General features: G+C 37.1%; 1 protein-coding gene across 2 annotated transcripts in view; it reads left to right on the forward strand.

The window, feature by feature from the left end:
- Window positions 1–13,353, forward strand: part of ANXA3 (annexin A3) — a 75,821-nt gene extending 62,468 nt beyond the window's left edge. For both annotated transcript variants that reach the window (XM_044680280.1, XM_044680281.1), the window contains exons 11-13: window positions 1,895–1,953; window positions 2,877–2,999; window positions 12,758–13,353. In XM_044680280.1, the coding sequence (XP_044536215.1) occupies window positions 1,895–1,953; window positions 2,877–2,999; window positions 12,758–12,817 (242 nt within the window). In that variant the 3' untranslated portion in view covers window positions 12,818–13,353. The remainder of the gene's footprint in view (window positions 1–1,894; window positions 1,954–2,876; window positions 3,000–12,757) is intronic.
- The last annotated feature ends 663 nt before the right edge of the window (window positions 13,354–14,016 follow it).

The raw sequence follows: 14,016 nt of genomic DNA on the forward strand, positions 1-14,016 counted from the left end.
TGGTATTCCTTTTCAATCTGGTCATTTCTGGTGTTCAATTTGCTTATCAGTTCATTTGGTTTCTGAGCCTCACTTTCCAGTTGCAAGATACTACCTTTTAAACTGTTATTTTCTTGCCAGATATCTTCCATTTTCCTCAAAATCTCAGTTTTGAACTCTTCCATAGCTTGTGAGGAGTTTTCCTTATTTGAGGAGGGTCCGGATGCTTGTTTGTTCTCCTCCTCTGTTTGCTCGGTTGTCTGGATTTTCTCTGTGTAAAAGCTGTCGAGTGTTAAAGACTTCTTTTTCTTGTTATTATTCTTTCTCTTCTGAACTTCCTGAGACTGAGTAGCCATCGTTAGCCCAGCAGCTTCTCAGGTTTATCCTTGCGCTCAGGGTCTGTCTGCGGTCTATTGGCTCCTGAGGTCTGTCTGGTTTTTTCCAAGGTCAAGCCCCCTGGTGGATCCTCTGCCAGTTGCTTGATCCTCTGCCAGAGGTTTCTTTACAAGTCTCAGGGCGCTGCTTCCACAGTCGTATGCCTGTCTGCACCGGTTCCCCACTCAGGGTTTCAGAGCTTTAGCTCCTGGTTGTGTCTGCCTCCACCCACGCCTCCACCCATGCCTGAGCTCTCAGCCCGCGCTCTGCGCCCTGTGTCTGCTCCCGGTGTCCTGCTCCCGCGCTCAAATTCCACGTGCGCTCGCTAGCTTCCTGGGGTCCCAAATCCCACCGCTCTCAGGAACAGGCCCCGGAGCCACCAATGACTCAATGGGTGCCCCAAACTTGCTCCACCTCTTCCTAGCTGGCCTCTGCGCTATAGGTGTTGTGTGTGGAGTGGGTGGGGGTGGGGTGGTTGCTCAGCCCGCGATTTAGTGAGAGCTGTTTCACCCCTTTATAGCATGGAAATGCCTCAATTCCATGTACCTTCCACGCTGTGCCCTCTTGTGGGGTTCCTCCGTTCGCCTGGACTTGTTTTTATGTCCCCTTGAGGAATTCTGTATGATTCGGTCAGGAGAGGTTAAGAGCTGCTTCTTACTCTGCCGCCATCTTAACCCGGAACCTCTCAATGATATATTTTGATGAATGCTTTTGTGCCTTTTTGTCCCAAGAAGATTGCTTTCATGGAAAACCATGACACATTTTGGAGTGTAATCAAGGCAAACCCAGGTGCCTGATGCCTTGGAATAAGGAACATTGAATCATCTAGTGCTATGTGGTGAAGATGTGGCATGCGTGCCCTAGATTGCCAGAGGGGGCTGCTCTGTTTCACCCCTCCACTGTGCCTGAGGACATTTTGTGCATACCCCATCCCTCTGTCCAGCAGCCCAATGTTAGCACTTTCTCCCTCTGCTCTCTGGGTAATGTCAGGGGCTCACAGGCTGCTTGAAGTTGCAGTTTGGATACACAGTCTCTAAAAGGTTCACCAATGCTGATCTAGTCTATCCTCTTAAGAGACCTAGGAATTTGGAGTGATTTTGGTAAATGCTCTTATTGTCTATATGGTCAACTAATGTCCATAGCATCAATGTAAATGGGTCCACATAGAGTTCTGGAGTGGGATTTAAGCAGAGTCCTTTCCTAGTTGTATTTATTCAGGTTGGCTCCTAAAAGTCTTGGGAATGCATTGCCCTTAGGTCCCTGTTGGTGAAGGCATGGTACACGTGCCCCAGTGTGCCGGGGGGGGGGGGGGAGCCTGCTGTTTCCCCTCTCCACCGTGCCTGAGGACAATTTTCAGATGTCCTGCCCATCTGTCCAGCAGCCCAAAACTCACTTCCTCCCTCCGCTGTCTTGGGTTAATGCAGGGAGCTTAGGCAACTTGAAGGTGAATTTTGGGCACATGATCTCTAAAAGGTTTGCCAATGCTGCAATTGATAAAACTTGTTTACAAATTGAACCTTATTTTGATTTTTTAAAACAGTTCATTGCGTGAAGAACTTGCCTGCCTTTTTAGCTGAAAGACTGCATAAAGCTTTGAAGGTTGGTCATTAATTTAATCATGTTTAGTTTCCTGAAAAGAGGAGAAAAGAGGAGGAGGGAGAGACAATAAAAAACAATACAAATGTATTGATGGGATTTTACAATTTTTTCATATTTGAATGTTATCTTTTTCATTATTAATTTGTAGAACATCTATTACTCAGGAGTAGGGGGGCCAGTTATTATGACCAATTCTAATATATATGTATGTGTGCATGCATGTATGTATAATTGTTATAAATGGAAAAGTCGAAGTCCTGAGTAATGATACACTTCACAGTGAGAATGAAAGACTTATTTTCCTTTAGTCTAACCACTTTTAGACTTAGCCCATTATTCCCTGCTGCTTTTTGCTCAGCAAAATATAATAATTAATAGAATCCTGAGTTAGAAGAGCTCTCAGAGGTCCATCTAGTCAGACCCACTCAATTTATAAAAGAGGAAACTGAGTCCCAAGGATTTGAAATGGCTTTATAAGGTCACACAGTTCATTATATTTATTACAATACATTAAACATTTATTAAGACCCTACTATGTTTCAAGCATTTTGCTAAGAACTGAGGATTCAAATAAAGAAAACGGAGGCAGTTCCCACCTTCAAAGAGCTTAGAGTTTAATGGAGAACAGCATACAGAAGGAGGCTAAAAATTGAGGGAAGGGGGATGGTACAGTAATGGTGGAATCCAATCCAAGGAAAATATAGAGGAATCTTCTTTACATGGAGGCTTTGAGAAAACCAGAGAAAGGACCTGAGCCCAGGTTGTCGCACTCCAGAGTTTGTGCTTATTCATTGGAGATTAGGTATCCTGTTGAGTCAGGATCTTTTTAGCAAATATGTTATTTCTTCTCCATACAGATGAATATACATGTTGGTTTTCTGTTCTGAAATATTCATGCCATTAACATCTATATTTATTAACAGGGTGCTGGCACTGATGAATTGACTCTGAATCGAATAATGGTTTCCAGATCAGAAATTGACCTTTTAGATATTCGAGGAGAATATAAGAAGCATTATGGGTGCTCCCTCTCTTCAGCCATCAAGGTGAGAATTTGACAACAGTTTTTTTCCTTAATATCTTCAATTCCAAATCTGCTTTCTCCTAGATAATTATTCCTGATAACAAAGAATGAAAGTGAGTGAGGAGAGAGAGAGAGAGAGAGAGAGAGAGAGAGAGAGAGAGGCAGTTCAACTAAACACCCGAGTTTGATGGTATATGCAATGCTCCTTATTCCTACAAAGAAAGTAGAGAGGTGCATTTTCATTTTTATTAATCGTTAAAATATAAAGTGTTCAATTTGGGTTTTGTTATTATTCTTCTATTTATGTTTCTTTGTACATATTATTTCCCTAGTTCTTCACTAAGTTTTCCTAGTTCTTCATTAAGACTTTTCATTTTTTTCACAAAGAAATTCTCTTTGCCTCTTTTTACTGCTCTAAATACTAAAGAGAGAAAACTTGGATTTCTTTCTCCATATTAGTATATGGTTGCTGAGCTTCTTCATATTTGTATTATCACTGCTGAGTTTTCAATAGTAAAGTCCAAGGTTCTGGAAAAAAGGGAAACTTTTACTTAATGTGAAGGGTCCCTGTTGAGCAGAAACAAAACAATGTCTGAACCAGTACAGAGATGGTCCATCCTAAAACCAATATAGAGTTGGTTCATTCATTTTGTCTATAATATTGTACCATGTGTGCAATCTGATAATATATTTGAGACTTCTGTGAACTTTAAAGCACTAAATGTTAGAACTATTGTTGTCATTATTTTTATAATTATAATTGTTGCTATCATCATCATCATTATGCTTAGAATAATGATCCCATGAACCTAGCAGTGTTGAAAAAAATTGTTAGATTAAAATGCTCAGTTAACTCTCTCTCTAACCTCTTTCCCCATTAGAGAAGGCATCATTTGACAAAAAGGCATGTGTATAAATATTATAAAGTATGTCTTACTTATTTACCCTTTATCAATTTTTTCTCTGGAGGTAGACATACACAAATCATTCTTCAAATAGTGTTTCTTTTGCCATGTATAATGTTTTCTTGCTTCTTCATTTCACTCTTCATAACTTCATGTAGGTCTTTTCAGATTGTTTCTAAATTTAACCTGTTTATTATTTCTTAAAGTGTTGTATTATTCCATCATAATCAAATGCCACAATTTGTTTAGCCATTTCCCAATTGAAGGGAATTCATTTTCCAGTTCTTTGTTATACAAAAACAGCAGCTATATAGACCATAAAGTTCTTTTCCCTGTACCCTGGTCTTCTTGGGAAGTAAACCTACTAGTGGAATTACTAGGTCAAAAGGTAAACATAGGTGGATCAGTAGATTGAGAATTAGGTCTTGGATTCTAATGTGGCTTCAGGCATTTCTTTGCTATGTGATCCTGGGCAATTCACTTAATTCACAATTACCACTCTTCTGCCTTGGAACATTGATTCTAAGGCAGAAGGTAGGATTAAAAAAAAGAAAGATATATATTAAGTTAGATTTGCTCTCATGTGCTTATTAATTCAATTTGAGTCAGTTAAATTCAAGAAACATTTATTAAGCTTGTGTTATGTGCAAATATCTACTATAAGAAAGCCACATCCTCAACATACAACACAAAAACAAACCAGTCCTCCTCAGGAAACTTGAATTCTATTTGGGGAATACAATGTACACATAAATGCAGAGAAATTTTGGGAGGGAGAAAGTATTAGTGGACATAGCTTCAAGTAGGAGGTACTTTGAAAGAAACTAAGGATTCTGAAAGATGAAGCGATTCTAGGGATTGGGGAATGGCTTCTGCAATGGCATGCATTTGAACTCTTTGACTCCAAATACAACTTTCTTTTCATTTTCCCTCAATTCTTCCTTTATATGTGTGGTACATGTTGTTACATGTGTTTCTCCAAATACAATGCAATTAACTTTAAGACAGACTTTTTCATTTTTTGTCTTTTTATACTCAGCATCTAGAACAGTGCCCAACACATAAGCATATTAGTGCATGCTTGATATATACTAATTGATGGACTAGTTTATTTTATATTTTACTCATGCCCAGAATGCCTTCAACAATGCATTAATTTTTTTCAGTATTGAATATCTTTTTTTAACCCTTGACTTTTCTCTTGGAATTGGTACTAAGTATTGATTCTAGGGCATAAGAGCAGCAAGAGCTAGGCAACTGGGACCAAGTGTTACAAAGCTAGGAAGTGGCTGAAGCCACATTTAAACCTTGGTCTTTTCAACTCCATCTCTGGCATACTATCCACTGTGCTACCTACTTTCCCCTGAATTGAGTGTTTTTCTAAGAATAAACAATGGCATAAGTCATAGAGAAAGACAACAAATATCGAATGTCCTTTTACATCGTTAGTAATTTTTTTTTAATTTTAAGTTTTTAATTATTCTTTAGAATTTTTATTATTCTTTAGAATTTTACTTCTTTAGATTCAAAAGGACCAATGTTGGCGTTCCTAGTGAAATCTTTTACATGGTCCTGAAAAATTGCTTAGCTGCCTCTAACTCAAGAGAAATTTTATCATGAAGAGGGAAATTATAATAGATGGCAATGAAGACCAACTGCACATTACCACTGGGAGTCATTCTAATCCACTTACAAATGTTTATAGTGTCATTTTGGAAACAGAATGATTTGGGATGGGATTTTAGAGAAAAGAGGCTGGGACATTTGATTAAGGAAGATACTCTGGGGGAAAAATCATTTTTTCTAATGTTGAACCATCCTTGCATTCCTGGTATAAATCCCACTTGATCATGATGGATAACCCTCTTGATCACTTGCTGGAGTCTTTTTGCTAGTATTCTATTTAAGATTTTTACCTCTATGTTCATTAGGGAAATTGGTCTGTAGTTTTCTTTCTCTGTTTTTGATCTACCTGGCTTTGGAATCAGTACCATATTTGTGTCATAAAAGGAATTTGGAAGCACTCCTTCTTTGCTTATTATATCAAGTAATTTGTATAGTATTAGGATTAGTTGTTCTTTGAATGTTTGATAGAATTCACTTGTGAATCCATCAGGCCCTGGCGATTTTTTCTTAGGGAGTTCTTTGATGGCTTGTTCAATTTCTTTTTCTCATATAGGATTATTTAAGTATTCTATTTCTTTTGCTGTTAATCTAGGCAATTTATATTTTTGTAAATATTCATCCATATCACCTAGATTACTATATTTATTGCCTTGGGCAATAAATTGGGAAAATCATTTTTAATGATTGCCTTAATTTCCCCTTCATTAGAGGTGAGGTCTCCCTTTTCATCTTTAATGCTGTCAATTTGGTTTTCTTCTTTCCTTTTTTTATTAGATTGACCAGTACTTTGTCTATTTTATCTGTTTTTTCAAAATACCAGCTTCTAGCCTTATTTATTAATTCAATAGTTCTTTTACTTTCAATTTTATTAATTTCTCCTTTGATTTTTAGTATTTCTCAATTAGTTTTCATCTGGGGATTTTTATTTGTTCATTTTATAGTTTTTTTAAGTTGCATGCCCAATTTATTGACCTATGCCCTCCCTAATTTGTTAATATATGCACTCAGTGATATAATTTTCCCTTTAGAACTGCTTTGGCTGCATCCCATAGTTTGGGGTAAGAAGTCTCATCATTGTCATTGTCTTCAATGAAGTTATTAATTGTTTCTATGATTTGTTCTTTCACTAATTTATTTTGGAGAATCATATTATTTAATTTCCAATTAGTTTTTGGTTTGCCTCTCCATATATTCTTACTAATAACTATTTTTATTGCATTATGATCTGATAAGGTTGTATTTATTATTTCTTCTTTTTTGCATTTGTTTGCCATTTTTCTATGCCCTACTACATGATCTATCTTTGTGATTGTCCCATGTGCTACTGAAAAGAAGGTGTATTCCTTTTTGTCCCTATTTATTTTTCTTCATATATCTATTAATTCTAATTTTTCTAGGGTTTCATTCACTTCTCATCTCTTTCTTATTTATTTTTTGGTTTGACTTATGTAGATCTGATAGGGGAAGGTTGAGGTCCCCCACTAGTATAGTTTTGCTATTTCATCCTTGAGCTCTATTAGCTTCTCCTTTAGAAATTTGGAAGCTATACCATTTGGTGCATACATGTTGAGTACTGATATTTCTTCATTGTTTATACTGCCTTTTATTAGGATGTATTTACCTTCCCTATCTCTTTTAACCAGATATATTTTTACTTTGGCTCTGTCAGAGATCATGATGGCAACCCCTGCCTTCTTTTTCTCATTTGAAGCCCAATAGATTTTGCTCCATTCATTTTTACTCTATGTATGTCTGCCTGTCTCATGTGTGTTTCTTGTAGACAACATATGGTAGGATTTTGGTTTCTAATTCACTTGCTTTTTACTTTTGTTTTATGGGCAAGTTCATCCCATTCACATTCAGAGTTATAATCATCAACTGTGTATTCCCAGACATATTGATTCTTTCTCCTTGTCCTGTCCTTTCTTCTTTCACTATTTCCTTCTAAACCAGTGTTTTGTTTTTAATCAGTTCCCCTAATCCCATCCCTTATTGCACTTCCTTTTCTCCTCTCTCCCTTCTTATTCCCCTCTTATTCTTCTTTAGGATCTTTTTAAGCTACCCCACCCCCACCCTCTCCCTTTCTAGTGTTACTTCCCTCTCCACCAGTCCTTTTGTTACCCTTCTACTTCTCTATAGGGTGCGAATCAATTCTCTGTGCAAATGGATCTGATTGTTCTTCCCTCTTTAAGCTGATTTCAATGCACTTAAGTATTAAATATTTCCTCTCTCCAATCTCTTTACCCTTACAGTGTATTATTATTTTCCACTGTTCACCGCATGTGCTTCAAATGCGGTGAACAATGGAAAATAATTTACTCCACTTTGTTTGTTTTCCCATTTTTCTTAATATTTCCTTCTTTCCCCCCTTTAGTTTTGTATATATTTATACATACATACATACATATATTTACATATATGTATCACTTCACATTTCATCCTATACAGTTTGTCTCTGTTCCCTCTATGTAAACTTCTTCTATTTACCCTGTAGGTAATAACAATTTTTAATACTTGCCAATATCTTCTTTTCTTCTTGGGATACAAATTGATTGAACTTATTGGGTCCCTTAAAGAAAAGATTTTTCCCCTCCCCACATTCTCTTAATTACCTTATGGTGAATCTCTTGAGTTCTGGGTTTGGGTAGCAAACTCTCTGTTTAAGTCTGGTTTTTTCTTTATGAATGCTTGGAAGTCTTCAATCCCCTGCAATAATATAGTCAGTTTTGCTGGATAGTTGATTCTTGGTTGTAGACCCAGTTCTCTTGCTTTATATTGTGTTCCATGCCTTCCAGTCCTTCAATGTAGATGTAGCCAGATCCTGTGTTATCCTAACTGTGGTTCCCTGATATCTAAATGACTTCTTTTTATCAGCTTGTAATATTTTTTCCTTGGTCTGGTAGTTTTTGAATTTGGCTATAATATTCCTGGAAGTTGTCAGTTGTGGATTAAATGTAGGAGGTGATCTGTGGATCTTTCAATTTCCACTTTTCCATCTTGTTTGAGAATGTCAGGGTAGTTGTCTCTGATAATTTCTTGTAGGATGATGTCTAAACTTTTTCTTTTATCATGATGTTCTGGTAAACCAGTGATTCCCAAAGTGGGAGCCACTGCCCCCTGGTGGATGCTAAAGCAATCCAGGACGGATGGTGATGGCCACAGGTGCATTTATCTGTCCTAATAATTGCAATTAAAATTTTTAAAAAAATTTATTTCCAGGGCACCAAGTAATATTTTTTTCTGGAAAGGGGCAGTAGGCCAAAAAAGTTCAGGAACCACTGTGGTAAACCAATAATTCTTAAATTGTCTCTTCTAGCTCTGTTCTCCAGATCTTTGGTTGAATCAATGAGGTGTTTCATATTCTCCTCAAATTTTTCATTTTTTTAAGTTTTGTTTTATATACTCTTGCTGCCTTGTGAAGTCATTCGCTTCTAGTTGTTGAGTTCTGTTTTCTAAAGACTGAATTTCATCACTGGCTTTTTGGTCATCCTTCTCCTTCTGGTCTGATTTTCTTTGTAGATCATCTTTTGCTGTCTTTGCTTCATTTTCAAGCTGGCCAATTCTGGCTTTTAAGACTTTATTTTCTTGTTTTAGTTCATATATTTCCTTTTTCAAATTGTCTTCAGCCTCTCTTGCCTCTCTTGATTGCTTTTTGAGTTCCTGAAGTTCTTGAGTTAATTGAGTTTTGAGATCTTCCAAAGCCTGTGTCCAATTCACTTGAACAACCTCCTCTTTTTCTATTTCTATTTCATTTGCTCTCTTTTCACTTCTTTTTCATGTCTTTTCTCTTTTTCTGTGGTTTACTCATATTTTTTTCCTTTTCTGTTCTACTAGTTTGAGCAGATGGGTTTAATGATCTTTGATGAAAAATCTTCCCCCAGCTGGCACTGGAGGTTTGTAGCTGATTTTAGCAACCCAACATCTGGGTATGATTTTGACCATAAGTCCTTAGGTATATCCTCGGGTATTGGATAGATAGCACCTAAGTCATCCTCTGTAGTGTTGTAATCTAAGAAAAGCAATGGAAAGGCCTTCAAAGATTCCTCTGGTAGATGTAAAGAAATATCACCAGATTCAGTACATTGGATTGTAACCTGCAATTTACACAGAAGATCCCTGCCTAAAACATAAGGAAATAAAGAATTTGACCTTATGGAAGCTGTTAAAAAAAATTTCCCCTCTCTTTCTTATTTACCTTTTCATGTTTCTCTTGATTTTTGTATTTAAACTCAAATTTTCTGCTTAGTTCTGGTCTTTTCTTTACAAATATTTGGAAATCTTCTATTTTGTTGAATGCCCATACTTTTCCCTAGAATTATATAGACAATTTTGATGGGTAACTGATCCTTGGTTGTAGACCCAATTCGCTTTTCTTTCTGAATATCATATTCCAAGCTTTTAGTCCTTTAGTGTGGAGGCTGCCAGATCTTGTGTAATCCTGATTGGTGCTCCTTGATATCTGAATTTGTCTCTTTCTGTCTTCTTGAAATATTTTCTCCTTAGCTTGGAAGCTCTTGAATTTGGCAATTACATTCCTGTGGGTTGTCTTTTGAGGGTTTAATGTAGAGGGTGATCTATGGACTCTTTCAATGTCTATTTTGCCCTCTTGTTGAAAAACATCGGGGCAGTTTTCTTAGATAATTTTTTGTATTATGATGTCAAGGTTTCTGTTTATGTTCAGGTTTTCAGGTAGGCCAGTGATTCTCAAATTGTCTCTCCTAGACCTGTTTTCCAAGTCAACTGTCTTCTCAATGAGATATTTTGTGTTTCCTTCTAATCTGTCATTCTTTTGACTTTGCTTTATTAATTCTTGCTGTCTTGTGAGATCATTGGCTTCTACTTGCCTAATTCTAGTTTTTAAAGATTTTTTCAACTATAATCTTTTGATTTTCCTTTTTAGTTTTTTTATCCTACTTTTCATGGCTTCCAGCAGGTCATTTCATTTCTGGTCTTCAATATGCTTATCATTTCATATAATTTCTGGGCTTCATTTTCCAAGTGGGAAATTCTTTCTTTTAAAGTGTTATTTTCTTTTGAACTATTTCCCACTTTTCTTGCCAGGTTTCTTCTATCTTTCTCATAATCTCAAATCTGAGCTCCTCAAGAGCTTAGGACCAACTTCCTTTTTTTTTTTTTTTTGGAAGGTTTGGATGTGTTTCCTTATTTTTCGTCTTATGCTGTCTCCTCTTTAGTCTGGAATTTTTCTGCATAAAAATTATCTAGGGTCAAGGTTTTCTTCTTGGGTTTTTTGGTAGTTGTGGATTGTAGTTCTTGGGAGTTGGTGGCCATTGCTTTGTTCCTTCTTGGTCAAAAGTCTGAGCAAGGATTGTGGACAATCTTTGCATTGAGCTCCAGAAAGTTTTTTACCCTGAGGCTATTATTTGAATCTCTGCAGAGGATTCTGCTGTGTGCAGTCCTGCACTGTCTCTGCACCAAAGCTCCATGTTCCTTACCTTCCTGGGATCCCAAGTCATACCACTCTTAGGGTTAAGTCTCTGGTTTCCTCATCCAGCCCCTGAGAACCTAGCAGTTGCCCCACACTTGCTCCAACTCTGGTGCTGTAGGTGAAGTTGGGGAGGGGTGATGAGTTTGCCCTTCAGTGGGAGTAATTTTTGCCCCCTTTTAGTTTGGAAATGCCCAAACTTTGCCTATTTTCAATATTGTGCCCTATAGTAGAGCCCCTTCACTCATATGATTTTGTTTTTGTCCTTTTGTAGCACTTTATATTGGTTTGTGGAGAGGAGAGGAAGAGCTTCTACTGTGGGGCCATCTTAACCCAGAAGTAGTACCCCTCCTATATTTTAAAAGTGTGTAAATGGAATTAGCTCGAGCCCATTAATAGTCAAAAATCTACTCAACCTAGGCGTGCTAATGATGTCACCCTAACCTCCCTTAGTGGGGAGGGGAGACGAGTTACCCACACGTGACAATAAGTAACAAATCAAGAATAAGGGACTGCCCTTTGGGTAGTCCAAATCAATGTAGAAACTGCCATTTGTCCATTTGAATTAGAGGTGGACCACAGGAAGTGATGAAAGACACTATCTCTTTAAGTAAGTTAGTGAACTTCCTGTGGAGGCAGTTGCAGTCTCGAACTGGGAGCAGAAGTATCTCCTGAGACCACAGAATGCTTGCACTCTGTATTGTCACGTGGGTAAGTTAGGCTGACTTCCTTGGCCTAGCTGGGCCATTTCTAAACTCTGCCTATCTGGCTGTCAGGCCTTGCGGCTTGCAGCTTCATTTATTTAGCCTTTTAACCTTCTCTCTCCATCCAGGCCAAAGGCCTGGACTAGCCTCTCCCTTTCTCTTTATTCCTACTTTTTACCTACCAGATTGTAAATAAACTCTTCAACCCGATGCTGACTGGGGTCTGATTTAATTATGGAATCAACCTGAATTGTTGATTCCTGGTGGCCACACATTTTAATATATATCTATAAATACCTAAATTTTCCTTCTTACAAAGAGTATCAATTCTATATTAAAACTAAGAATTATGATATGATTGTCAGTTCCAGAAGGATCCTTAAATCATCTGGTTGTGTAAGATACATGAGAAAATAGGTTTAGAGAGGTAAAATAATGTGTACTAGGAACACAACTATGTAGGGACAGAGCAGAGCTATGATGGGAAGTCAGTTCTCCTGAGTACCACTCTAGTCTTATTTTTTTCCATTTCACCATTCTGTACTCAATTTTACAGAATTGTAGTGTTACCATTTCTTAAAAGTCCCTCACCTTCCAACTTAGAATCAATACTATATATTGGTTCCAAGGCAGAAGAGTGGTAAGGACTAAACCATGGGGATTAAGTGACTTGCCCATGGTCACCCTGCTAGGAAATGTCTCAGGTCACATTTGAACCTAGGACCTCCCATCTCAATCCACTCACTCACCTAGCTGCCCTGTTGTGTTACCATTATTTTAAAAAAGATTATATTTTTGTGGTTTTAGAAGCTATTATGCACATGCAATATATGAATGCATGACATAATTAACATCGATTATAATACATAGTGTTTGGTTGTAAGATAAGAGGGGGTTCAGATTCAGTTTTGTGCCTATAAATAGGTATATAATTATGCCTGTAGTATACTAAATTGGTCCCTGTTTATGGATTTTCCAAAGAGTCTCCCTTATATCACAGAGACCTTCCTCAAAAATGTAGTCTTTTTTGCTTTATTTTAATCCTTTTTTATTAATATTATCTCAGTTTCACTCCCTACCTAACTCCACTTTGTCCTTGCAGTCAGATACATCTGGAGACTATGAGACAGCCCTTCTGAAGATATGTGGTGAAGATGATTGAAGAAAGAAAATCTCCAGGAGCCTCTCATCTTCCTGTGATGTATTTCTACCATCTTTTTAAAATGCTTTCTCTGAGTCAGCAAGTGTATATGCCAATGGATACAGCAGATTGTTTTCTTAATTACAGTTTTCATTGTTTTGTAATAAATAAAACCTTATTTTAGTGCACCTCATATATCATGTAACAGTTTCTTAAAAATGGGTTTTAGAAAATGAATTGCATCAAATAATTCCAAAATGGGCATCTGGCTTGGAAGTAGAAATTAAATACATTATGAAAAGCATTAACTATAAAGTAGGGCAATAAAAATTATTGTTCTCACTAAAGATAATTTGTCTGAATTCAACTTTTATCAAAACTGTCAGGCAGTTGCTACTAAAAAGAAATGATTTTTTTAAAAAAAAAAGCATTATATTTTTAAATGGTTAATCTGGAAACATTCTAATGAGCATTAAAACATGAAAGACTGTCTGGTTCAACCTGACTCCTATAAAGTACTGCTGAGGATTATGTAATGGTAGAAAAACATGCTAATTTGACCTTTGATAGACAATGTCTAAATTACTCAATTAAATGTTTCCATTGACAACTGTGTTCATTCATTGTGGCTGTTTTTACACTCAAAAGTTTTTCCCCAGGCTGATAGTTTATAACTGTTTTTCATCCCTTCTCCCACCCCAATGATTATGCAAAAATAATTTGGAAAAATCCCATCAGATATTTTTAGCTCAGAGGCACAAGTGTTCCCTTTCAGTCCAGAGATAGATTGGGACTATTTTGATCATTGAACTGGAAGGTAGATTTGAATTATGTTTAAGGGTTTTGAAAAAGGGACACAACCTGTGGGGGCACTAACTGAGAAGGAGCTAGGACAACTAGCCCCCAGACAAGCTGTAGCAGCAGTGGTGAAATCTTCAACATTACCCTTCTTCCCCTCCCCTTCCTGCACTGGAACCCAAGACAAGTGGCATCTGGAGAGGTGGTAAGAGATCAGAGAGAGAATAGAACTAAACTTTGTCAGAGAGATTATGATGGGGTATGTGGGTGCCCAGTGACATCATGAAATAAGAAACATGAATGAAAGCTACCAGTTATTATCTTTTATTCCAGGACTGAGGAAAAGTCTTGATAGCAGGCTGTTTTCTTTATCCTGGTTTTGTATGTTATGGAAATCCATGGTCAGTCATGAAGTCTTATAT

Source organism: Gracilinanus agilis, chromosome 6 (assembly GCF_016433145.1).
Source record: "Gracilinanus agilis isolate LMUSP501 chromosome 6, AgileGrace, whole genome shotgun sequence".
NCBI classification, from domain to species: domain Eukaryota; kingdom Metazoa; phylum Chordata; class Mammalia; order Didelphimorphia; family Didelphidae; genus Gracilinanus; species Gracilinanus agilis.